The sequence below is a fragment of the Pelodiscus sinensis genome, chromosome 1, assembly GCF_052426305.1.
Source record: "Pelodiscus sinensis isolate ZL-2025 chromosome 1, ASM5242630v1, whole genome shotgun sequence".
In the NCBI taxonomy this organism is placed as follows: domain Eukaryota; kingdom Metazoa; phylum Chordata; order Testudines; family Trionychidae; genus Pelodiscus; species Pelodiscus sinensis.
Genome location: NC_143052.1, coordinates 291,650,205 through 291,674,390, shown reverse-complemented (window position 1 = coordinate 291,674,390; position 24,186 = coordinate 291,650,205). Strand labels below are relative to the sequence as shown.

Below are 24,186 nucleotides of genomic sequence, written 5' to 3'. Positions count from 1 at the left end.
CTTCGGAACAAAAACTCTCTTATTTGTTGCATTTGAGTTTTGGCATAATTTGAAAACAATTTCCATCACTATTTCTGTTGTTAAACTTTTTATTTTACCATAAAACAACTCAGCACTGTGATTGAAGGAAAGGTAAGATAACCCCAGTTAAGTTAATCAGCTGCTGTGAGCTGCCTTGTTAAAGGAGCAGCAATCTTGATAGTGTTTTGTGGGTGCTACAATAAGAGGGGCCAAACACTGCAGAAGGACAACTTTTGGGGAGAACGTGGGGCTGGCAGGCTGTGGAGGTCCCTCTGTAAGGAGTAACTGGGTGGTGGAAGCCAAAGTGAGAGCTGCATGCTTGTAGGCTGGCTGGTGTCTGGGCTATGAGCCACAGCAGCACAGCATTCAAGGCTCCCAGAGTTGCAAGGCTCCCAGAGTTGCGGTGATGAACCCTTTCTTGGCCTAGCTAAATTTCAGTGTCACAATAACCACACTTAAAGTTAGCCTTTTTGAAATGTTAAGTTGGGAAACAACACTTAAATAAGTTGATTTATTTAGAAACAATTCTGAACTAAATATCTTTTCTGATTTTTACACACTACAGATAAGAAATATGCACAACAAAAAATTACAAAATAGAATATTTACATATAAAGAAAAATAATTCTCATATCAACATGCTTTTTAAGCATAAGGAAATTTATTTTGCAAACAAATATTTACAAAAAATGTACTAGTTTTGGAAATCACTGAAGTTTTGATTGATTTTTCCTAAAAGAAACTTCACATCTTTGTATTATAAAAACATATTGCTTTTGCTATGTGAAAACCTGGTGCTTAACTCTCTGGATTTCTTTATTAGAGCCTTTTTTTGAGCTTCATCAAATCGATTGACTTGGAGGTCCTGATCTCGGTCAAATGGCCTTCTTTCTTGAGGCTTCTTATCTTCAGTTGCTTTGATCTTTAATTTTTTCTGATGCATGTCCATAAGAGATTCTGATCTTTGAGAGTCCTGGAAATAGGGGAAGAAGGAGGATGAATATTGCAGAATAATGGTGAAATAGAGAAAAAAGAAAAATGACTTAAGCTGTGCCAAGAATTAGGATGGTTGAGGAAAGACAAGGTTAAGTAAGCAACATGGAAGTAAATGAAAATCAGTGTAGACAAGTGCAGGATAATACAAATTAGAAAAAATACACTTTTTTATGCACAGTTTAAAAATGGATTTTTCAGCCTCAAACTGTCACTGTATGTAGTTACAGGAAAATAGTACTAAATCTTGGTTTTAATGCAGCAAAACACTTAAGCATGTGCTTTAAGTTTACGCATTTGACTAGTCTGCTATAGTCAAAATTTCACATGCTTGAAATTAAGCAAAGGCTTAGAGGCTTTGCTGAATGAGAACCTAACTGTGCTGACAGTCAATGGTAAAACTCCCACTGATTTTAAATAGGGGCAGTATCAGGCTTAAGTAGAAAATGTTGCACCATCCTCTGAGAGCAAAGTGTGCCTCTCCTACTATGGCTAGCCAGTTCTTTGTACTCCCATCCCATCCCATGGGTTTGCAAAGGCCTGGCACAAACTAGTCTAAATATACGCAGACTTGCTTATATCTCGGTCTGTATTTTTAATGACCTCTACATGAAAACGAGCTCTTTGTTAAACTCTACTTTTCCTTCTGTGTATTCCCCGTCTGTAGTCACCATCTTCCAGTAATATCAGGAACTGGATATCTGAAAAAACATCAGATCACAGGCCAGATTCATTCCACTAATTTTAATAGTTACACCAGAGGACTGGTTACTTGGTACTATCACTGCAGATGCTAAAATTAAGAAACCATTTATAGATATAAAGCACTTTCAATGAAAATGTCCCTGGTAGGAAGTCAATGGAGAAAGGAAGAAAAACCATCTGAAAATGACCAAGGTCTTGTTTCTACACAGAATATTTTTCAAAACATGTGAAGAGACATCAAATAACCATGCAGAGTAATAGTATGTTTCTCCCTGGTAGGGGAGAGAACAGAATACAAAATATAGCTTATTAGCAGAATTGCATTTATGTAATGTCCACAACTGAACAAGGAGCAGGAAATACAGAGAAATTCAAGACTGAACACTAATAGCTCTGGATCTGTAAGCCCTATAAATATAAAAAGAGACGTCACCTAATGAACTGCAAATAAATTAAGAGTGCCCCATATACTCAATTATTCTAATATAAACCAAGGTTGCTGTTCTCTAAGTTAATTGTTTTCTCTCAGGAGATTTGACTGTCTTCCAGCTAATGTCTGTAGACAAAATCGAAGAGAAAGGAGCAGCTGTAGGACAGACAATAACCCATGCTCTGAGACATAAGTGGATGGGGGAAGCAAAGTAATTGTGAGGCTCAGATTTTTAATTACCAATATTTATCCATGAAAACTGAAACTACTTTTGCAAAAACTAAGTATTATTTCAAACTAGAAACATTACCCAAAAGACAGACATTATGGTACTGATCTCTTAGGCACATCTAAGCCTCCTTTGGATGAATCTGTATTTTAACCTTTTAATTAAACCTTAAATGTTGTTTTCTTCCAGGGATGCCTGTGATTCAGTGAAATCTTTTACTGTTTGAATTGAAACTGTTTATTCCCAGCAATGGAAGTTCTACCCTGGGAATCATTGAAGTAAAACACAAACTGAAACTGATCTAAGAAACTGTATATAAACACCCCCACACCAAAGCAGACACTTTTTCAGCAGCAGTGGAAGGATCCAATATGCTCTTGTTGAAGTCTAGGGCAAATTCTCTAATGGCTTAAATGGTTGCAGATTTGGGCCCTAGAAGCGAAGGATGTAGTGATATTACCATGGAAACCAACAGTGCTAGGAATGAGAAACTCAAAGAGTGAAGAACTAAAGGAAACCTAGAAGAAAAAGCATTTTGTACTTATACTTGCATTATATGAAGACAGCTGCTCAGCCAGTATCTTGTCTCTTGCCGATAATACAATTTCTTCATCACCTTTACTGGTTGACTTCTTTGCCTCTTGCGTTTCCTAATGAATGGAAGCAGACAGCAATTAGCAGTAGGCAGCATGCTTAAAAATGATGGCAAATCTATACTTCTTAAATATTAGAGAAGCAGGTCAAGATAGAACCTTTGTACCTGTGTCCCGTAGCATCCCAGGCATTTTTGTTCTGCTTGATAAGAAACAATCTGGCCACATGGTAACTGATTGATCGAGAACAGTGGACTTCCCAGGCAATAAAAGACAGATGTTATATAATGTAAGCATCAGAGGGGTAGCCGTGTTAGTCTGGATCTGCAAAAGCAACAAGGAGTCCTGTGGCACCTTGTAGACTAACAGTTGTATTGGAGCATAAGCTTTCGTGGGCAAAGATGCATGTAGTGGAAATTTCCTGAGGCAGGTATAAATATGTAGTCCAGAATAATGTTAGGGTGTGTCTAGACTACCTAGTTTTGTCGACAAAAGTGGACTTTTGTCGACAAAACAATACCAGCGTCCACACTATCGCGGAGTTCTGTCGACATAACGTCGACAGAACTCCGCGGTTTTGTCGACGCTGGTATACCTCATTTTACGAGGCAAAACACCTTCTGTCGACAGACTTCTGTTGACAGAAGGCGTTATTGCCTGTAACGTTGCGTCCAGACTATGGAGTTCTGTCGACAAAGCGGCTTGCTTTGTCGACAGAACTCCATGTGTCTGGACGCAAATTGTCGACGGAAGTTTTGTCGACAGTATCTGTCGACAAAACTTCCGTCGACAAAACGCGGTAGTCTAGACCTACCCATAGAGATAACAAGCTTAATGGAGTCAGGGAGTGTGAGGCCCACTTCTTGCAGCTGATCTGGAGGTGTGAACACCAAGAGTGGAGAAGCTCCTTTTGTAGTTGGCTAGCCATTCACAGTCTTCGTTTCATCCTAAACTGATGATGTCAAATTTGTAGATGAACTATAGCTCATCAGTTTCTCTTTGAAGTCTGGTTTTGAAGGTTTTTTGCTGCAGGATGACTACCTTTAAATCTGCTACTGTGTGTGCATATAATGTAAGGAAGACAATAACTACCTTAGGTTGAAATTTTTGTGTTGGGTAACCAAATGAGCAGGGCTCGACAAATGTACTCGCCCGCGGTGAGTAGATTTTGCCAGCTGGCAAGTGCAGGGGCAGACTGGCCCGGTGGGCCATTGTGACGGGCTGGCTGAAGCCCGCACTACAGGCAGCACGGCCCCATCCAATCTGTCAGCCCGCGGAGGAGCAGAGCGCTGCCAGGGAGAAGGAACTGTGGCGATACTCAGTGCCGAGCTGCCCGTGTGCAGCTCCGGCGCGAGGAGGCAGGGCGCCGGCAGACGCCAGGACGCTGGCGTGACGTGGCCCACTGATTGTAAAGGGCCGCAGCAGCTCGGCTCTGGCTGCATGTCCCCGGCAGCTTGCTGCGGCGCACGGCGGAGCCAGTCCTCGTCCCACCAACTCCAGTCCTGCCACAGCCCCGACCCTAGCCCCAGCCCCTCGCCAGCGAGAGACCACTCCCTGCCGACCGCTTGGCTCGCTGCGCCCGCCCTGCGCCCCGTCTGGCTCCCACTGCCCATTCACCATGCCACCCCTGCACCCCGGATCCCCTGCTCTCCCTCTGGCTCTGCGCTGCCCTTGCACCCTGATCCCTGCTCCCCCCCCCAGCTCTGTACTGCCCGTTCCCTGCACTACCCCTAGACCCCGATCCCTCTGCCCCTCCCGTTCCCCGCGTCCCATTCTCCGTGCCTTTACTGCACCCCGCTCCCCACGATCCCTGCATCCCTCTGCGCCTCCTGTCCTCCCCCCCCCACACACTGTTCCTTGTACCCGTCTGGCTCTGTGCTGTCCCAGCACCCTGTTTCCCCTGTGGGTTGGGAGTGAGGGGTGCTTGCCCATAGGGAGGGGCTGGACAGGGCAGGGAAAAGGCTTCTGTGACCCAGCAGCAGTGAAAGGGGGAGTTCACTTGAAACGCCTTTGCCTTTATGGAAAAAAATGAATGAAAATGCTATTTGCTATTTATAGCGCTAAAAGGCTGGGACAAAAATGAAAACAAACAAACAAAAAACCCATTGCAAAATGCAACTGTGTAAAAGACAACAAAAAAAGGGGGGGGATGTTTTGCTTGGCCCTGGGGGAGGGGAAGCAGCTGGGCTGGGCTGTGGGGAGGTGAGGGGGGAGGGGAAAAATATGGGGAAGGGGCTTGTGCTGAGAGGAGGGGCAGGGAGGAGGTCAGGAGGAGAAGAAGAAAGGGGAAGGCACCAAGCGACAGGGGTACGGAGAGACAAATCCCAGGGGACCAAGAGCAGACAATGAGGAAAAGGGCAGGAGGGGAGGTGTCAGTGGGGGGGGGGGGGGGGAACAGGATGATGCTGGGAGAGGAGAGGGGAAGGGCACTGGAGGCTAGAGGGAGGAGGGGGAGGTGCTGGGAGAAGGCTTGAAAGAAGGGGTGGGCATGAGGAAGGTGGGGATGGAGCAAGGTATGTGTGAAGGCACAGGGGCATGAGAGGGATGGGGGCTGAGGGATGGGTATCAAGGAAAAAGAGGGCAAATGGGGCAGGGGCATTGAGGGAAGGGGGAGGAACCAGGAGGGTGCAGGTGCCAGGAGATTCTGGGGGTGAAGCAGAAGGGCAGACACCTGTAGGGGAGGGACCAGCCTCAGAGGAGAGAGGCAGGACAGGTGTGTAGAGGTAGATATTAGGAGAGGGGATGAGGAGGGGTAGCTCACTTGATCAGAATGGGGCTACTGGAGGAGTGGGCACAGGAGGGAGAGAAGGGCTGGTGGAAGGGGGCAGGTCTCAGGAAGGCTGAGGGCAGCAAGAAGGGCAGGAGTCAGGACAGCAGAGGAGGGTGAGGGGTTGGGGGGCAGCAGGCACCAGGGGAGCTGATGTAGCAAGGGGAGGAGACATGGCAGCAGAGAGAAAAGTAGAAATTTATAAGATATTTATTAATAACTTGGGTGATATTTATTAAGAACGTATTAGTAATTACTGTTCTTATTCTTATTAGGAATTTATGCCATTAAAAAAACCACTGGGGGGGGGGGGGGAGAGAGGGTGGTGAGTCCCTTTTTTGTCTGGCCATTAGGGTTTTCCATAATTTGTCGAGCCCTGCAAATGAGAGTACTTTTATTAGGCTTGCCCTGGATGGCAGAGATGAACTTTAAGAAGACTGAGAAAATAAACAACATATAGACTGTCTGCATGTTTATACGAAGGCTCACTTTAGCTTTCCTCTCTCTGTCAGCTGGAGTATCTGTCCAAATTGACTTATCTCCTGATTTCTCATCTGTTCTTCTCTTGAAAGTTCTTGGGCCCAAGCCAAAGCCTTTCAATTCTGGTGGAAGCTCAGTCATCCAAGACTCCCTCGTAACTTGTGTGGACCCATCCTTTAAGGAAAGAAAAATATGCAAAAGTTTAAAAAAATGTCGATTTTTCTAGACAACATTTTCTTATGCAAGACAGACATTTAGCACCTTCAGTTCATATGGCTGGACTCATCTAAAGGTTTGTGTAAATTTTAGCCACAAAAACAGTGTACAGTCAAAATTAACAACTTACATGGTCTGAGGAAGTAAGTTTTTCTTTCATTCGCTGAGCTCTGCGTTCAAAGTCTTTAGCTACATTAGATTCTATTGGTCCTTTAACAGGCATTGGACCTATAAGGGTGTCGTCCTCGTCCTCACTACTATCTGTTGCCTTTCAAAAATAAAAAGACATCAACAAACCATAAAAGATCACTCCAGACATTTTCATAGCTACATATATTTTATACTACTGTCTGTCTAATGTTTCATATCAATCTCAATAGTCTTCTCAAGCAGGCCAAAACCAATAATTTCTCTGAATGCTTAGTTATTAAACATATTGAACTGTAAAGACACACAACTTATGTATCCAAGCATTTAAAAGTTGTGTAATCCCAGCTCTACTTCCCTTTGCCTTTATCAAAAATTAAATTATTTCTAACCTCTACACTTCTGAAAGTGTGAGCAGAATTCATGCCCGTGAGATATTAATAATACACTTTTTTGTTAAAGATATGTAGGATATTCAACATCAAGGATCTCATCTTTTGATCCTCTGCTCATGCTCCTGTAGCTCCAGTAATAGAAGATTAAGATCAGAAATAAATGAAGGGTACATGCACTAGGGATGTTAAAATTAGATTAACTGGCTAATCGAATAGTCAGTCAATGCAATTTGCATGGACTATCTGATTAGTTGATAAGGGTACCTGTGCCTTTATCAGAGCACCTTTATCGCCTCAGCCTCCCTGGGGCTATTGCTACACTTCATAGGCAAAAGCGCTGCATGGAGCAGGGACCAGCGGGGGACTCAAGCAGTGCCCTGCTGGCCCTATGCTCTCTGTGGAGTTTCAAGTGGCAGTGCTGCATGGAGCCTAGGGTCAGCAGGGGACTCAGAGATTGCATGCAAAGTGCATGCAAATAGTATCTGGAGGGGTTATAGAGTATTACAAACTTGACTGTCTAATCCAGTTTAAGACCAATTTGGAGAATCTCGAGGCCAGTATAGCTGAGCCCATGGATCTCTCTACGACGACAAGAAAAAGTCCAGGAGACATTCTAAAAACCTTTGTCCTATCCAGATAGAAGGCTGGGGCTCTCCTGATATCTACTGTGTGTAATACCTGTAGACTTGGTGAAGGTTGGTGTAGGAGGCTGAAAGGTAAATCAGTTGGCTCATGAGAAACAAAGAGGTTACCTTGGAAATGAATTGTGGATGAAGCCTGAGCATAAACTTGGCTTCAAAGAACACCATGTGGGGGGGGGATGTGCCATGAGAGCTGCAGTTTCCCCTATTCTTCTAGCAGAGATAATTGCTATTTGAAAGGCCATTTACACTGAGAAGTAAGTAAGCAAACAGGTGGCCCTAGATTTGGCCACATTGAGAAGGGAGCTGGGGTAGCAGGCAGGTGGTGGCCTACTGGCAGAGCATGAGTCCAGTCACACCAGCCTGTTTGGGGAAGCACAACCTTCCCTTGTCTATGCTACCTATTGCCCATGTTGGCATAGTAATCTCTCATGAAAAGAGTCCTAAAAAAGGTAGGAGGGAAGGGTGTTGTGAAGGAAGCAGAGAGGTAAAATGGAGAGAATACCCATTGTGAATGATCTCTAGGACACACTGGTCTGCTATTATGCTTTCCCAGGTGCTATTCCACCACCAGGTGGCCAAATAGGTGGTTAGTGGTCGTTGGCTGTAGCAGTTGTGGGAAGTGGTCTATCAATACCTCAACCAACTAGGGATGTTAAAATGAGTTTATTTAGGTAAACATGTAACTGCTGAAAATTTCAGCGGTTACACATTTACATGCAGGGGAAGGGGAGGTGGCTCCCGTACAGCCACTTGCCACCCTCCACCTGCAGTCTTGGATAAGAGAGGCAGCAGAGGGGGTAGTGGAGAGGGGCAGCCTGGGCTGGACTGCACAACTGCTCTGGCCTTGGATGGCCCACAGGCTGTGAGTTTGAGACCCTTGCACTAAGACCGTAGTGCATTCAACTACCTCTTTGGAAAGCCTGACAGACGGGGTCATGCCGCATGTAGCATCACCACTGCCATAGAGATGGAGTTGGCCACTGTGTCAGCTATGTAAAGGACCAACTGTGGTTTTGTCTTTGCTACTAAATGTCCCTCCTGGTAATGGCCTTAAATGGGTTGCAATGTAACTCAGGCAGATAATCAATAACATTGTTCAGTTTACATAGTCGTGTTTCGCCATCAGGCTCAGTAATTAGCAATTCAAAACTGAAGCATGGCCACGCAGTGCACCTTCCTCCCAAAAATGTTAGTTCCTGCCTCTATCAGCACCAGATGAGGTGTACTGCTCAGCTGTGCTTCAGGTTTGAATGCTGGTGATATGCATCCCAAGAATCCTAGTATGGCCCCTGAGGTGGTTGGGCCAACGGGTGACTGTATCAAAATGATGATGGTGGGACCAGCTGAGAGCATGATCGAAGGGCCTGTTGCTATTGGACACTGTAAGGAGCCGAGGAGGAATACTATGATGCTGCTATCTCCTTGGGTGCACTATCCAAGCCCTCACTACAAAGTGGGGCAATGTGGCAGGGCAGCGGGGAAGACTCCTGTGCTAAGCAAAGTTTTGGCACAGATGTCCCAGGACCAAGAAGAGGAGACTCTGGTATATCAGATACATGGAGGTCCCTAGAGAGATGGAATTCTGATAGGACCACCTGACATGGTGCAGCTGGCAGTAATGGAGGAAACAGAGATCTTGTCTGTACTGGCTGCTCTGGTGCTGGGTGAGATGCTGATACTGATATTAACTTGTGTACTAGCAGTTCTCTTAACAAAATGCTTTTTTTCTGTCCTTATCCCTTGGTGCTGTTGATCCTGCGCCCCTGCCCATTGGGCCCACAGGCCTGCAAACTTCTGTGAGCCATGGGTAATGGACTGGAATGCTATCTTGGGGCTCCTTGTGGGGACTTCCTGCTTCAACAATTTGGGAGAGAGGGTTGTGGCTTGTTTCTTTGACCTGCAGTGTTTAGACATTGAGGGTTGTAGGTAAGACTCACATCTGTCAGGAGACTTATGGTGAAGGGCTGGAGAGGGCCAGAGGGCTACCTCCATGAAGATAATTATCTATCTGAGCATTCTATTCTTGTGAGACTGAGGCCTGAGATAACTGAGACCACGTTGTCATTCGATGTTGCTTTCCCAGAGGCAATAAATACACTGGACGTTCTTGTCTAAGAAAGGGATTGTTTCTTGAATGCCAGTGTATCATGCATACCCCATTGGGAGAAAGGTCTCCAACAAAGGGAAAAAGTGGGGGAAGAAGTATTTCATTTTAAAGAGAAAAATAAAAGGGAACTATACTAAGTACTCTAGAAATGCACAATGGAAAGTAATGGTCATAATGGTCTACACCCAGAGGCTCTGCCTCCATCCAGGGACAGTTGAGAAGGAACTGTGGGGGTTTAGCCCAGGTACACTAACTAGCCTTGTGGTTGGGAACAAGGAGAGACAGAACATGTGTGGGCCTAACAGACACTGCTACTGAAGTTCTCTGATTGACAGCACAAGGATGCAAGCACTTCTACAGTGGCGCTCTACTTGAAGAATAATGCAATTGGAGACCACTAGTGTGGCTAGGGTCTCCCTGGGCTACAGTTCAGAGGGAGGAAAGAAAGGCCAAGGACCGAACCTTGTTGGAAACTGACCACGAGTGGGAACAGACAGAGGTGGAAAAACTGAAGCAACAGTCTAAAAGTTAGCCATCCAGAAAGAGAGAGAGAGAGAGAGAGAAAGAAAAATCAGGTATAGCAGTGTTTCTTAAACTTTTTAAGACCGAGGAACACCAAACAATTTTTTTTAAATGAGGAACATCAAGGATTTTTTTGTTGAGGAAAAAAAAGTTGGGGGGGGGGGGAAGGGTTGAGGGGGAAGTTATTGAGGAAAAAAAAGGACAGAGGGAAAGTTATTAAGGAAAAAAAGGTCCCCTGCCCCGTTAAGGGTGGCCATTTTGAATTCTGTTGTTCTCCACGGCACACCGCTGACTGCCTTGCGGTACACCAGTGTGCCGCGGAACACAGTTTAAGAAACACTGAGATACAGGGTCATGAAAATGGAGAAAACGTTGAGAGAGACATCATGACTGCCTGCATCCAATGGAGTTGAAAGGCTGAGGAAGACAAGAATGATTATCCTTTCATAACCCAAACAGTGCAGCTATCTAATGGCATTATTGCCTGTTTTTTTGCCTTACAGCTTTTTCACTGATTTATACTGAGAGTAGTGACTTAACAGACGTGGCAATATACAGTAAAACTCCATTGGTCCAGCATCTGATGGTCTGGCATTCCTGATGGTCTGGCACCATCAGGAACCCGGAAGTGCTCCAGGCAGCCGGACCATTGGAGCTACTCTGCTCCCGGCTTCCCCGATTCAGCTACTGCTGAAACTGACCAGTGTCTGAATCGGAGAAGCCGGGGGCAGAGCAGCTGGGGTGCTGCCTGGTAGGTCCCGTAGCGCTGCCCCTGGGGGCTGTGGGACCAACCCGGCAGCACCCCAGCTGCCCCCATTCAGCTGTCCCCATTCAGCAGCTCTGCCTCGGACTTCCTGGAATCAGTCGCTGATCAGTTTCAGCAGTAGCTGACTTGGGGACACCTGGGGCAGAGCAGCTGGGGTGCTGCCGGGTTGGTCCCGCAGCGCCGAAGGGCGGCGCTACAGGACCAACCCGGCAACCACCCCTGCTGCTCTGCTCCAGCTGACCCCAATTCAGCCACTGCTGAAATTGACCAGCGGCTGACTCCCGGAAGCCTGAGGACTGCCTCGGGCTTCCCGGAGTCAGCCGCTGGTCAATTTCAGCAGCGGCTGAATTGGGGACAGCTGGAGCAGAGCAGCTGGGGTGGTCTTGCAGTGCCAAGGAGCAGCGCTACCAGACCAACCCAGCTGCTCTGCCCCAGGCATCCCCAAGAGAAGCTGGGGTGCTGCCAAGTTGGTCTCGCAGCGCCAAGGGGCGGCGCTACTGGACCAACCCAGCAACATCCCAGCTGCTCTGCCACAGGCGTCCCGATTCAGATGCTGCTGAAGCTGACCAGCAGTGGCTGAATCGGGGATGCCCAGGGCAGAGCCGGACTATCGGAAGGGGGGCTATGAGGGGTCTGTGGTGGCATCCCCCCCACGCCACCCCAGACCCCTCATAGCCCCCTCTTCCAATAGTCTGGCATATCTGATAATCCAGCACCCCCTGGGTCCTAAAGGTGCCGGATTATCGGAAGTTTACTGTATTGTTATTTGTCAACAGTTGGCCAGAGAGACTAGAAAAAAATCTGGAACAAAATTTTAAAAGATTTCATAGGTTATCGCAAGATGGTTGAAGTTGAAAGAGATAGAAACTCCATACTTGGTTTCTATTGAAGTCCATCTCATTTCCAAACTGCTTAAACATTATTTGTAGTGAGGAGTATTTTTAAACATTACACTATCATTCTTCATTATGACTACACCTGTTGAAGGAGGTGGGAGACTGGTAAATGCACAAAGTGCTGATAAAAAAAGCTTTGTTTCTGAACTGTACTTATAGTCCAGCATGCTAGGACCTTACATTGCAAATTGACATGCTTCAGAAAAATAACAGAGTAAGGAAAAGTTGGTAGAAACAAGTACTAATGATTACATTAAATGATTACTTGGGTTGTGATGCTATACACATCGTGGAACGAGGTTTACAGCTAGTTCGGATTATGAAGTCTAATCCGAACTAGCTAGTCCGTGCCGCGTGTAGCCGCGTGGCATGGGGTCCGACCTAGCCGGCATTTAAAAATGGCACCGGCCGGCTTTATGAAAATGAACCCCGGGAAATTCAAATCCTGGGCTTCATTTGCAACTCCGTATGACTACATTACCCCCCCTAGTTCGAACTAGGGGGGTAGTGTAGACATACCCTTATGTACTGGTATAGGCAGGGCATTCAGAGGAATTAGTGAGAGAAAGGATAGAGAGAGTAATAAAAAGCAAAGTGTTGAAAGAAATGGCATATATGGAAGTGAGTAAATGGGAAGAAAAGTGACCATTTCTGATCCAGCAGCACACCGTAATCGGGCAAGTAACTGAAGACAACATGCAAGTGGCTTGTGCCCAATTTTTGCTTCCTTGTGATGGATAAAGGGAGCATGTAAAGGTATATCAATTTTTTGTACTTTTTTTAAAACATACATTTCAGGCCCCATCTACCCTCCAAGACTACAGCAAAAGACAAGAGCAAGCATGAGATTTTTAGACAGGCTGTTTAAAGCTTTGAGTTTAACAAACAAACCTTAACACAAATGGAACACTTCGGGAGAAAATGACATTGTTAAATATTCAACACCCCTGCTCCTTCAAAATAAGTGTGAGATCTCACACCACCTACTCTAATAGCTAGTATCAGAATCTTCTAAGCCTAGCACTAACCAACTTTCAAGGTTTCTCTCCAACCACCAAAGGTGTTCAGAGACAAGGTGGTAGTTTGGGAAGCAACCCCAGATTACTGTCTCTTCTCATGGTGCACTAGTGAACTTCCTAGGTATGGGTGGTTAGGAATTCACCATAACCCTCAGTACTCAAATACTGGGAGGCATTATCCTAGGGCAGTGGTCTCCAACCTTTTCACACCCAAGATCACTTTTTAAATGACAGAACAAGCCAAGATCTACTGCCCTGCCCCTTCCTTGAAGCTCCGCCCTTTCTATTCTCCTTCTCTCCATCACTTGCTATCCCCAACCCTTATACTGTTGCTTTTTTCCCCAATTCTTCTGTAGGAAGAGGTTTTTCCAACATTTGGCCTGTCTAGACTGGACCAAATGTCAGAAAAACTCCTTTTTTTGGAAGCTCACTTATTCCTTGCGGAAAGAGGAATATAGAGGTGATGGAAAGATCATGTTGGCTCTTTCACTAAAAGAAGTGGAAGAACAAATACATCCCTGGATGCAGAAGAGTTTTTCTGGGATATCTCCGGAATCCTGAAAAACTCCTGCAGTCTAGCTGTAACCTTGCTGGATTGAGACAGGATGTGTAGGCTCTGGGGTGGGAATGAGGGATGTGTGTTTGGGAAGGGGTGAGAGGTGCAAGCTCTGGGAGGAAATATGGATGCAGGAGAAGGTGGATAAAGGGACACTGGCTCGGGGAGAGGGCGCCAGGCTGGGCAGTGTTGGGGTCAGATGTAGGGTTAGGGTACTAAACAAGCCACAGACTTCTGGATGTGAGGGTTCAGGAATTTGGGTTGGGGTATGTGAGGGGCTCAGGGCAGGGGGTTCCAGCGTATGACAGGCTCAGATGTAGGAGAAAGGGGAGCGCAGGAGTGTTATGATGCTGTGGCCAGATGGGGGCTTGGTCCCAATTTGGGGTTTGTTGGCCAGGCTTCATTTTTAAATAAAATACTGTGTCAAACAAAAAGCTTCTGCATTGTCTTTATTTCTGAGAAGGGCAGGGAACCTGTCTTGAGTCAGGGGTCACCGACCCAAGAAAAGTCAGTTGGGGCCACACAAGTGAGATGCAAAAAAACCCTCCTCCACCCTAAGCTTCACTAATGTGGCCCCAACTGTGTTGGTGGGAGCAGGGGACATAGTACTGGGGAAGGGTGCTAGTGGGTGCTTTGGCAGGGGACAGGGTGCCAGTGGGGACAGAGTTCTGTGGCTCAGGACAGGGGAATGAGGACAGAGTTCAGAGAGTGGGGATGGGAATGGGGACAGAGTTCTGTAGCTGGGGAGAGGGAACTGGGGAGTGGGAATGGGGCAGTGGGGACAGGCAGGCAGTGGAGGCAGAGAGTCCCCTGCATCTGCCTCCTCCCAGGAAGCCAGCGCGTGCCTCCTCTGGGCCCAACTCCCTCCCCTCTCCCCGCGGGGAAACCCCGCGCGCGCCTGTCCCGGGGCCGACCCACCCCGGCGCAGGGAAGCCCCGCGTGCGCCTGCCCCAGGTCTGACTCCCCCCATCCTGTGCGGTGCAGGTAAGTTGCTGTGCTCTTCTTCCGGAGCCGATGCTCACTCCCGCAGTACGCCCAGCAGAGTAGCTAGCGCACTTCTGGAATTGCTGGAAATGGCGCTAAGCTGCAGGACTTCTGTCCATCCCCGGGAAGCCAACACTACCTCCATTTTCACTTGAGGTAGGTAGTGGGGTTTCTCGGGGGTGGAGGGGCAAATGCGGGGGGGGGGGGGGGGACCGGGCAGGACGCCTCGCGATCGACTGGTCGATCGCGATCGACCTGTTGGTGACCACAGTCCTAGGGCTACCAATAATGAAATTTAGAGACAATAATGTTGAGCTATTCTGACAAAAGGATGGATGTTCAATTCCCTCCTTTCTTCCTAAGTACAAAGAAAGATTTGGAGCCATGAAAAATATCTGTCGCTCTCTCAGAGACAGGGAAGCAAATACCATATACTTGAGATTTGTTTACATTTTGAGTCCTGGGAAGGGAAGCTTTAACTACACAATACCCTCAGAGGGGAAGACTTCATGACACCAGGAGAGAAAGTGAGAAAGTGAGGGGATACTTGCTTAACCACTACTCCATAGACATAGCCCTTTTAATTCAGTCCACAATATTGTGGAGGCAGGAAAAGGGAATAAGGGAATTTGTGTGCAGCCATCTGGTCTTGTTAACAAGAGAGCAAGAGTCAGGCTAAGTCTGTGGCCTGACAATGCGAGATCTGTAATTAGACGCTGCCTTTGCCTCTCGCCTCCATACGGAGATAAGGATAGAATGCTGACTCTGGCAGGGACCTTGAGATAAGGAGCATCTGGGTGGAACTAAATAACTGTTAACCATTGATGTTTGTAATGGGAAGGAGACTAATTGTTATTGTTATTATATTTAATAGACAGTATATAAACTGCTTCATAATTGCTTGTATTTGAAGATCTGCCTTGAAGGGGGGGGGGCTCCCCCCCGTCCAAACCAGTTTTTCCCTCGCTGCAGCTCGTAATAAAACTGCTTCTGGCTACTTGTTGCTTACAAACGCAGAGCGAGGACAATGTTTTCTTCCACAATATGCATGCTCCAGCAAAACAAGAAAGAACACACTATGTGGTACATAACAAGACATTTGGCACTGTTACCTCATAGCACCTGATGCTTGCAACTTCCTCCCACCTCCTCCCAAACCTCATAACGTTTTGCCTGTTTTTTCCAGCTCCTTACTTCTATCCTCTTACTCCTCACCAACTCCCCATCTTGATTTTTGCTGTTCCCAAATCAACTGTTAGATTACTCAGCTTGGATTCTAAGATCTACAGGTCAAGGATTACATCTTTTCTAAATTCCTTGAAGTGCCTAGCATGCTCAAGCACAGTTTAAATAAAAAGGCGGCAATCAGAGAAATGCAATTTTCCCCCAAACAACCCATTTCAGAATCGCTGGAAGTGGTGCTAAGATATTCTGTAGATACAGTTGTAAGGTTATTTACTTAAAACTGATTGTTTATATTTCATGGCACTTAAAATAAGACAGATGCTTTCTACCTACAGAGCAAGACAAATCCCTGCACTATAGAGATTACAATCTAAACCAAGATCTACTGAACTAGAATTTATTTCAGTGGGCTTTGGAACAGGCCATCAGTTTGTTAAAATCCTTCATGCAAAGCACTATAAATACAAGATGAACTGGTGCCATTTCAGTTTTTACAAACCTGTGTACGGCATGCTGAAGAAATTGAAGGTCCTATGGAACAGCTATTATCTTCAGTATATTGTGTAGGTTTCCTAAAACCAGGTGGTAAAGCAGGACCTATAACAGGCCTCAAAGAAAAAGAAGAATTCTTATTACCTTCCCCTAATTTAAAAACATCAGTAAGAAAAGCATTTAAGTTACAACTTTTTACTGTCTGCAGCAAGAATCAATATTTGCACAGTTCAATAAGCAAGAACTGGTAAAGTTGAAAGTGTTTTCTCTTATGACAGTCACATTTTCATTGATATGCATAAATTTTCAGTGAGGATATTATCAACTTGAAAAAAATCACACTTTACACCTCCACACCACAGGAGATTTTTAAAGTTATCCCTTTTTTTTTTTTTTTTTTTTTAAAAAGCAGGCACTGTCTCTATTAAATATCTCCCATCTGTTTATCAATATGATCTCCACTATCCAAGCTTTTTGTGCAATCAAAACCATCTCATCAGAGTTTAAAGTCGGAATCGGCCAGCCAATCATCCTGAGAATTATTAGACTATCATGTACCTCAGGCAGAGAACCAGAGGGACCGAGGTGCATCACTGCTTGAGACCCCTTTAGTGTCAGGGAAATGATTGAAGTGAGATACATCCAGGTAATCCTGACAAGTGACCCACATGAATACTCTACAGGGGAAGGTAACTCCTCACCACCACACACACAACACTACCACTCTAACCTGGGAGAAAATTTTCTTTCTGACCCTGCATTATGGTGATTCATTACAACCTAAACATGCTAGGATGAACCAGGCAGCCAAGCACCTGAGAGAAAGAGAATACTCAGTGCCATCTCAGAACACTGGTCTTCCCCATCCAGTATCCCAACTCTAGCTGTGACCATTCCTAATGCTGAACGTGCAACTTTAGGAACAGAGGAAGTGAGCTCCAGGGTTGCTGAATTATGGTTTTATTAAATCTGGGATAATCTGATCAATCCAGCCTGGCAGTAACATCACTACAGCAAAGACCTCAACCAAAGCAAACAAACCTTACCGAACTCCTATAGTCAGAGGATTACACCTACAGTACTGATACCAGGGAGTCAGACAAGGGGTGTAGGCGTAAACAGGGAGCACCCACATAGTTCAGAGGCAATCATAGTTGAGAAGCCAACCTGCTGTAACACCAATACTAGGAAAGGGGGGAAGGGAATGCTGATAATTCTACTGTGGTGCTGCCTCTAGCTAGAGAGCTCTTTCATTGCAGCTTCTGGGTTACAAGTGGCTGCTAAATGCGAAGCTCCACCCCCATCTAGCTGCTGGAACAGAGAAACAGCTTTTTGTTTTCTCTTCTGTTTTCTGACTACTACTGCAGTGTCCACACAGGAGGCTTTTTGGTATAACTTACATGTGAATTTAAATATATCCTGGTGGGACCCCTTATTTTGATCCAAGAGTGCTTTTTTTATTTCACTCATGTTGCTTAGAAGAGGTTTAAGCCAAACAAACAAAAAGAAAAGAAGCTGCTCTAGTATGTCACTGCAGCTGGAGAGTGTAATTGGGAGTGTGGGTAGACAGACCTATGCTAAATCTGAGCTAGCACACTAGTGTGGATGTTACCACAGCCCACCTGAAGCCCTTGGTTCAAGCTTGGGTAGTTAACACACTGCAGCATGGATGGCGGATTGGATGTGCTATTTTTAGTGCTCTAGCTCAGGCAGAGCTAGCACATGTCTGTCTACCTCTGTGGGGGATCACACCCAGCTGCAGCACAAATATTCCCTTACACTCCAAAGTACAGCATCTATGCTGAGGGTTATATTTGTATAACTCATTAAACGTTCCTATGTAGACAAAGCCTGAGAGAGAGGCAGACCTCAGCTATTCTACCCCTCTCCCACCTTGTAGACCGTTCCAGTGAGGGATTATGGTTTTCAATCCTCTATACATCCTGCTGCCTCCATTTCAGTGGTGTCTTCTGCATGAATAACTCTTCCGCAGCTGCTGCTGCTGCTCAGGGCATTCCTCAGCAGCATGGAACTGACATGATTTCTGACAGCTTCCTGGCTGCCCAGAGGATCTCAGAACAGCAAGGGGAGTGAAATCTTGTTAATATGCTCTGCAGTTTGGCACAGCTTTGATGTTTATCTAAGGGTGCAGGCAGAAAACAGGGCAGCTGTTTACTTTTGGCTTATATGCAGAAGACTATTTCAGAAACCTAAGGGCAGGATAAAATTTCATTTAAAAAATATTGTAAGTTACACAAAAATTGATGCATCATGAACCTCACATGTACCTGAAAGTTTCCAATTAGCTGCTGCATTTTTCAAATCAAAGCTAGTATTATGGATGAAGATGCACTCATCTCCGTAATCCTATTTTTCTGATGCTTATTTTTTTCAATAATATTCACAAGTTGAATTTTTATATTTTAACATTATTAGTGACACTTTTCAAAAGTAAAGAGTTCATTTATAATTTACACTTGGCTAACTAAAAAAAATGTTTTAAAAGCTGAAAATGGCATATATACAGTGTTCAATTAAGAATAGATGCTTTGACAAGTTTGAAAGATGTGTCTGAGAAATAAAGATGTTCAAAGGAGTGGATACATTATACAAAGCATAAACAATGTATCCTCACCTACTTAGAAGCCAACCATATACTGGGATATCTGTGCGCTGAAATCAACATGCATCATTTTGTTTCAATAATTATGGACTACATTAAGCAGACTGTAAACTGACCAGAATAGGGACACTGATGTTTTGCTGCCCCTGTTAACAGTCAATCTCCTTCCCACTCTCATCACTACTCTGGGGAGGGAGTAAATGACATCCCATCTATACCAGTCACATCAGGTGTTGTCCAAGGTGACAGCACAGCAATGCTGTGTTTGCACTGGGGAGCCATGAAAGAGAGACAAGGCTCTGCATGGTCCCTATCCTTTTCACACATTTGCTTGAGAAGGGCAGATAACTCTGCAAAGCCTGTTTCTCTCCAGGTGCAAGGGGATAACCTAATGCCGCTTTACTCCCTTGTGCCACACACAGTATGGGGCACATTCTGGCCTGTATGTTCACTTACTGCACATTAGCCCTAATTGTGCTTTGTTTAACTGGACCATAGGAGCAAATCACTAAGCAGAAAAAAAATCTGGGAGGGGACCAAAAGACTTTTAAACACCTTTAATATAGTAGTTCCGCTTAACAGCAATCTTGGTATTAACAACCTCCTGTTTCTGACACTGTTTTGCTGGGAACCAACCCCATCCCATTAACATCAATGTTAATGGCATTTGGATATTAGCAACAGCATGCTGCTTATTGGTAACTTTTTAAAATAAAGACACCCCCCTACTGCATACAGATTTATTGGGCTGCAGATGGGGAAGAAAGTGCTAAGATGTGCTGTTCATGCCATGCACATGGCTTTTTAGGGCTGCAGCCAGAGAAGGAAGTGGTTGGATGTACACTTTCCTGCCCCAAGGCCTGGAAAACTCTGTGGCTAGTGCTCAGCCCATCCCAATACTTCCTTCTGGGGCTGCAGCCAGGCAAATCAGTCCCTGCACAGGGATCACAAGTGGCTGCAGGATGACACAGGAAGCTGTGGTCAAGGGAACAGTGGTGAGAGGAGCTGCAAAGTACTGCTCCATATATTAGGCTGTGCCCTGCTGGCGGCCTGCACTGCTGAAGGAAGGACGTACTGGAATGTGCTAAGCCCTGGCCCCTGTAAAGTGCAGGGAGCAGTATGGTGCAACCCCATAAGTCTCCAGCATCCCTGATCCCCTGAGAAAGCCCCAGCATCCAGACTGCAGCTTTCATCCCTGCTGCTGCCTTCCCTGCAGCCAGGTTTACAGAGCTGCACCTGGGAAAGATATGTTTCAGTGCTTCTTTCCCTGCGTGCTGGCTCACAAACCTAACTTTTGCTTATTAGCAACTGATGTAATACCAACTTTTTGCTGGCAACTGAGGAACTGCCAATAAGCAGAATCTACTCTACATCAGGGAGTGGAAGTGAAACGTGCACAGTTCTTTGCTCTCTAGTTACCTTTAAATGGCTGTCTTTCTCCCATGGACCCAATCCTGCTAGCCATGTTCACCATCAACATCAAGAGGACTAAGAGTGTAATGCTTTCAGGATTACACCCTTTGGCTGTGTCTACATTGGCAAGATTTTGCGCAAAAGTGCCTGCTTTTGCGCAAAAACTTGCTGCCTGTCTACACTGGCCGCGAGTTCTTGCGCAAGAACACTGACGTTCTAATGTAAGAAATCAGTGCTTCTTGTGCAAGAACTATGACGCTCCCGCTCAGAATAAGCCCTCTTGCGCAAGTGGTCTTTCTTGCGCAAGAGAGTGTCTACACTGGCACGGATGCTTTTGCGCAAAAGCACATCGCTTGCGCAAAAGCACATGCCAGTGTAGAATATTTGCGCAAGAGAACGTCTAACGCAAAAACTCTTGCGTTAAAGAGTATTTGTGCAAAATCTTGCCAATGTAGACGTAGCCTTTGGCTATTTTATTGGTGATCCTATTTTTATATGGCTGAAAGAACATCTCTTCTCTACATGAAACATGTTTTCAATATTGTTTGTGCTGTGGTAGCAGGCCCCTGAAGCACAGGGTGCTGCTTCATCTTTACTTGCATTTGTACAATGAGAAGGGAGAGAGGAAAGACATCAGTCACAGAACTGTTACAGATGTGCACAATTAGATGGTCCCAAATAATCTAAAGATTTTAATATATATATATATAAATTAATAAATAATAAAATCAACGTTCCCTCTCTGCTGCCCTAGTTAGCCATTGTTTGGCTGAGTTCCTTTATGTATCACAGCACAAATGGCTCCTTGAGGAGGGATTTCTAAGACAAGCGGGCAATGGCCTTTATAATGAAAGTAAGGGTAAGGTGTCATATTATTGTTATATTATCCTGAAACAATTATACCCGCTATTTACACTATTTTTAACTACACATTTGGAGACAGTTTTATATTTCAGATGTCACAGTCCTGTTATAACTCCATCTGCTGGACACTCACCAAGCTGTTGCTTTGGGACTATGTGCTTTTAAGCTGCCTGATTAGAATCCAGGCGCTGCATTTGCGTCACTGGCCACACTCTGGAGATGCCAGCTAGCAACCCCTGTGATGTTATCTGATTGAAATATGACCATGTAGATCACTGTTGCAACCGCGGATATATTTGCAACCAATCTTGTACAAAGTGGGCCGAGGGAGATGTCTATGTAAAGCTTATGGCTTTCAGGTTATGATTATGCTATTTGTATGCATATATCATTTTTGTATTTGAAATTATGAGAATTGGCTTTGTGCTTGCATATCCAATGTTTTCTTCTGGGAAACACCAATAAGAGATTTGACCAATGTATTGTGAAAGGACTATTCAAGTTGAACAGAAGTATTTGAGTGACAATCAGACTTGGAAGGTGCCAATCTACATTTGATGAGCCTCCTGTGAACGTTCAGACTAGCACGGGAACAATGGCTTCTACCTGTAAAGAACTGAGTCATGCATGGACAGGTGACTTGCCCATACAGTTCCAAATTCCGTATTGTTGTACTTTTCCACAACAAGAACAAGGTGATTCCCTCCACATGGCAGAAGATATAAAAGGACCTGTCTTCAATCTTGCTTCTTACCTCTGGAGAATCTTTGCTAGAAACTGAAGTGCTAAACAATAGGACTGAATTACCTATTCAAACTTCAGATATACTTCAGAGACTTGTTTTAAGACAATTTATTCAATCGCTACTAAAAGCCTGAATCAAGAACTTTGCAATTATTGTATGTATTTGATTCTTTGAACAATTCTGTCCTTCCTTTCCTTCCTATGAATAAACCTTTAGATTTTGAATTTTAAACAATGGGAGATAGAACCTTAACCCACAATTATGCTAAATTATAAACTGACCTGACAATGTGGCCAGTCCTTTGGGATTTTATTTGATAAGAATATAAGAATGGCCGTACTGGGTCAGGCCAAAGGTCCATCCAGCCCAGCAGTTGGTCTGCTGACAGTGGCCAGCACCAAGTGCCCCGGAAGGGGTGGACCAAAGACAAATCAAGCGATTTGTCTCGTACAATCCATCTCCAGCATCTGACAAACAGAGGCCAGGGAAACCATTTCTACCCCCTGGCTAATAGCCTTTTATGGACCTAACCTCCATGAATTTATCTAGCTTCTCTTTAAATTCTGTTATAGTTCTAGCCTTCACAGCCTCCTCTGGCAAGGAGTTCCACAGGTTGACTATGCGCTGTGTGAAGAAGAACTTTCACTTATTAGTTTTAAACCTGCTACCCATTAATTTCATTTGGTGTCCTCTAGTCCTTATATTATGGGAACTAATGAGTAACTTTCCTTTATTCACCCTCTCCACACCACTCATGATTTTATATACCTCTATCATATCCCCCCTCAGTCTCTTCTTTTCCAAACTGAAAAGTCCCAGTCGCTTTAGCCTCTCTTCATATGTGACCTGTTCCAAACCCCTAATCATTTTAGTTGCCGTTTTCTGAACCCTTTCCAAGGCCAAAATATCTTTTTTGAGGTGAGGAGACCACAGCTGTACACAGTACACAGTGGTTTTCATAACCACTCATCTGTAGAAGGAGTGCAACTGGTGGTAACACAGGGGAACTGGAGTGTCTGAGGCAATTGCTTGCATGACTTTTTCTGAGCCAGTGTGGTGAACCAAAAGTCCTCGTTTTGACTGATTTGGTGTACCTTACAATGGAGAAACCCCAGTACTAAGCTGTTGAATTGATACTCTCAGTAGTATCCCCCCAGAGTACTCCTTGTAATACCGCCCCACCTGAAAGTTCAACTGTCTGTGCCCTGTGTTTTGCGCTAGCTACCCCAGGCTCCACAATATCTTATGCACAGTCTTGCCCAGAGTGCCAACTTTGTGGGAAGTCTAGTTTACATCCTTCTCTCTAGGGACACAATAGTTGAAGCACACAATGGGCTTTGAAAAAGTTCCCCAACGGTTAATCTTTTCTAGAGAAAGCACAATAAATATACATATCTAGATAAAACACTGTAACACCTGCATCTCATCCCTGCCTCAGTTTCCTTACCCCTTTAGAGCATTTTTTTGTGATCTGGCTCAGTGTCTACATAAGGAGTTTGGGATCCTTCCTCTCCCCTTGCTCTCCTGCCCAAGGGTTCTCCTCTGGAACATGACATTTCTCTGGTCTTTTCTCCAGCCAGCCTCCTTTAACCTGGGTTGGTAACACAGTTAAAGTCACCTCTGTTACAAAAACAAGATGTTTGTGCCTCTCTTCTGCCCAAGCCTCTCCTTGTGTCTGAGTCCCTCTGAGTTTTTAAAGGTACTATAGGCTTCTTTAGTTTCCTGTTAAGGGATTTTTCCATTCTACAAACTCTCTTCCCTTCGGCAACCTAGGCAGAATTAGTTCTCACAACTCACACACTGTTGGGCACCACAGATCTCACAGCCAGGTCGGTAGGGCTGCCAAGAATCAGCCTTATCTTTTGCGCCACTGAACTACAAGGGCACACAATGGAACTACTGCTAATACCTCACCACATCAGCTATACCCACTGACTCAGCATGGCCAGATGATTAACAGCTGATTAGACATCACCAGGTACAATACTTCCGGTTCCTGTTGATGGATGGGGGCCCAAAACCCCTACCAAATCAATTCCAGACACCCTTTTTAAGCAACCAGCTTTATTCAGGAATGCATTCCAGGGCAAAAATCTCCAGGATACTCAGGAAAAGTTTCTGCAACTGCCCAAACAAAAGGCAAGGTCTTTTGTACTACCTTACATGGTAATTACCCCTTTTTCACTGACCACTTACAATTGCATGCATATACAGGTCATGCCCATTTGCACGAAATTCCCTCCAATCATTATTTGTCCCCTCACAGTCCCTTTGCAGGCCTTACAACAGGTTCAAACCAGTTTCACCTATCCCAGGCATGTCCAAAGTCCAGCCCGCGGGCCAATTGCGGCCGTGTTCCGGTTTAATACGGCCCCCCAGGTAATTTGGCAATAT

The 24,186-nt window shown here is 45.2% G+C and overlaps 1 protein-coding gene across 4 annotated transcripts in view; it reads right to left on the bottom strand.

Annotated features, from left to right (window-relative positions):
• Window positions 1–663: 663 nt before the first annotated feature.
• Window positions 664–24,186, bottom strand: part of GPALPP1 (GPALPP motifs containing 1) — a 35,116-nt gene continuing 11,593 nt past the window's right edge. For 3 of the 4 annotated variants that reach the window (XM_075918990.2, XM_075918991.2, XM_075918989.2), the window contains 5 exons: window positions 16,155–16,252; window positions 6,565–6,702; window positions 6,228–6,392; window positions 2,930–3,028; window positions 664–994 (listed from right to left, as the gene is read on the bottom strand). In XM_075918990.2, coding sequence (XP_075775105.1) covers window positions 779–994; window positions 2,930–3,028; window positions 6,228–6,392; window positions 6,565–6,702; window positions 16,155–16,252 — 716 coding nt within the window. In that variant the 3' untranslated portion in view covers window positions 664–778. Of the gene's footprint in view, window positions 995–2,929; window positions 3,029–6,227; window positions 6,393–6,564; window positions 6,703–16,154; window positions 16,264–24,186 lie in introns of all 4 variants that reach the window. The other variant, XM_006124406.5, reaches the window with a different exon arrangement.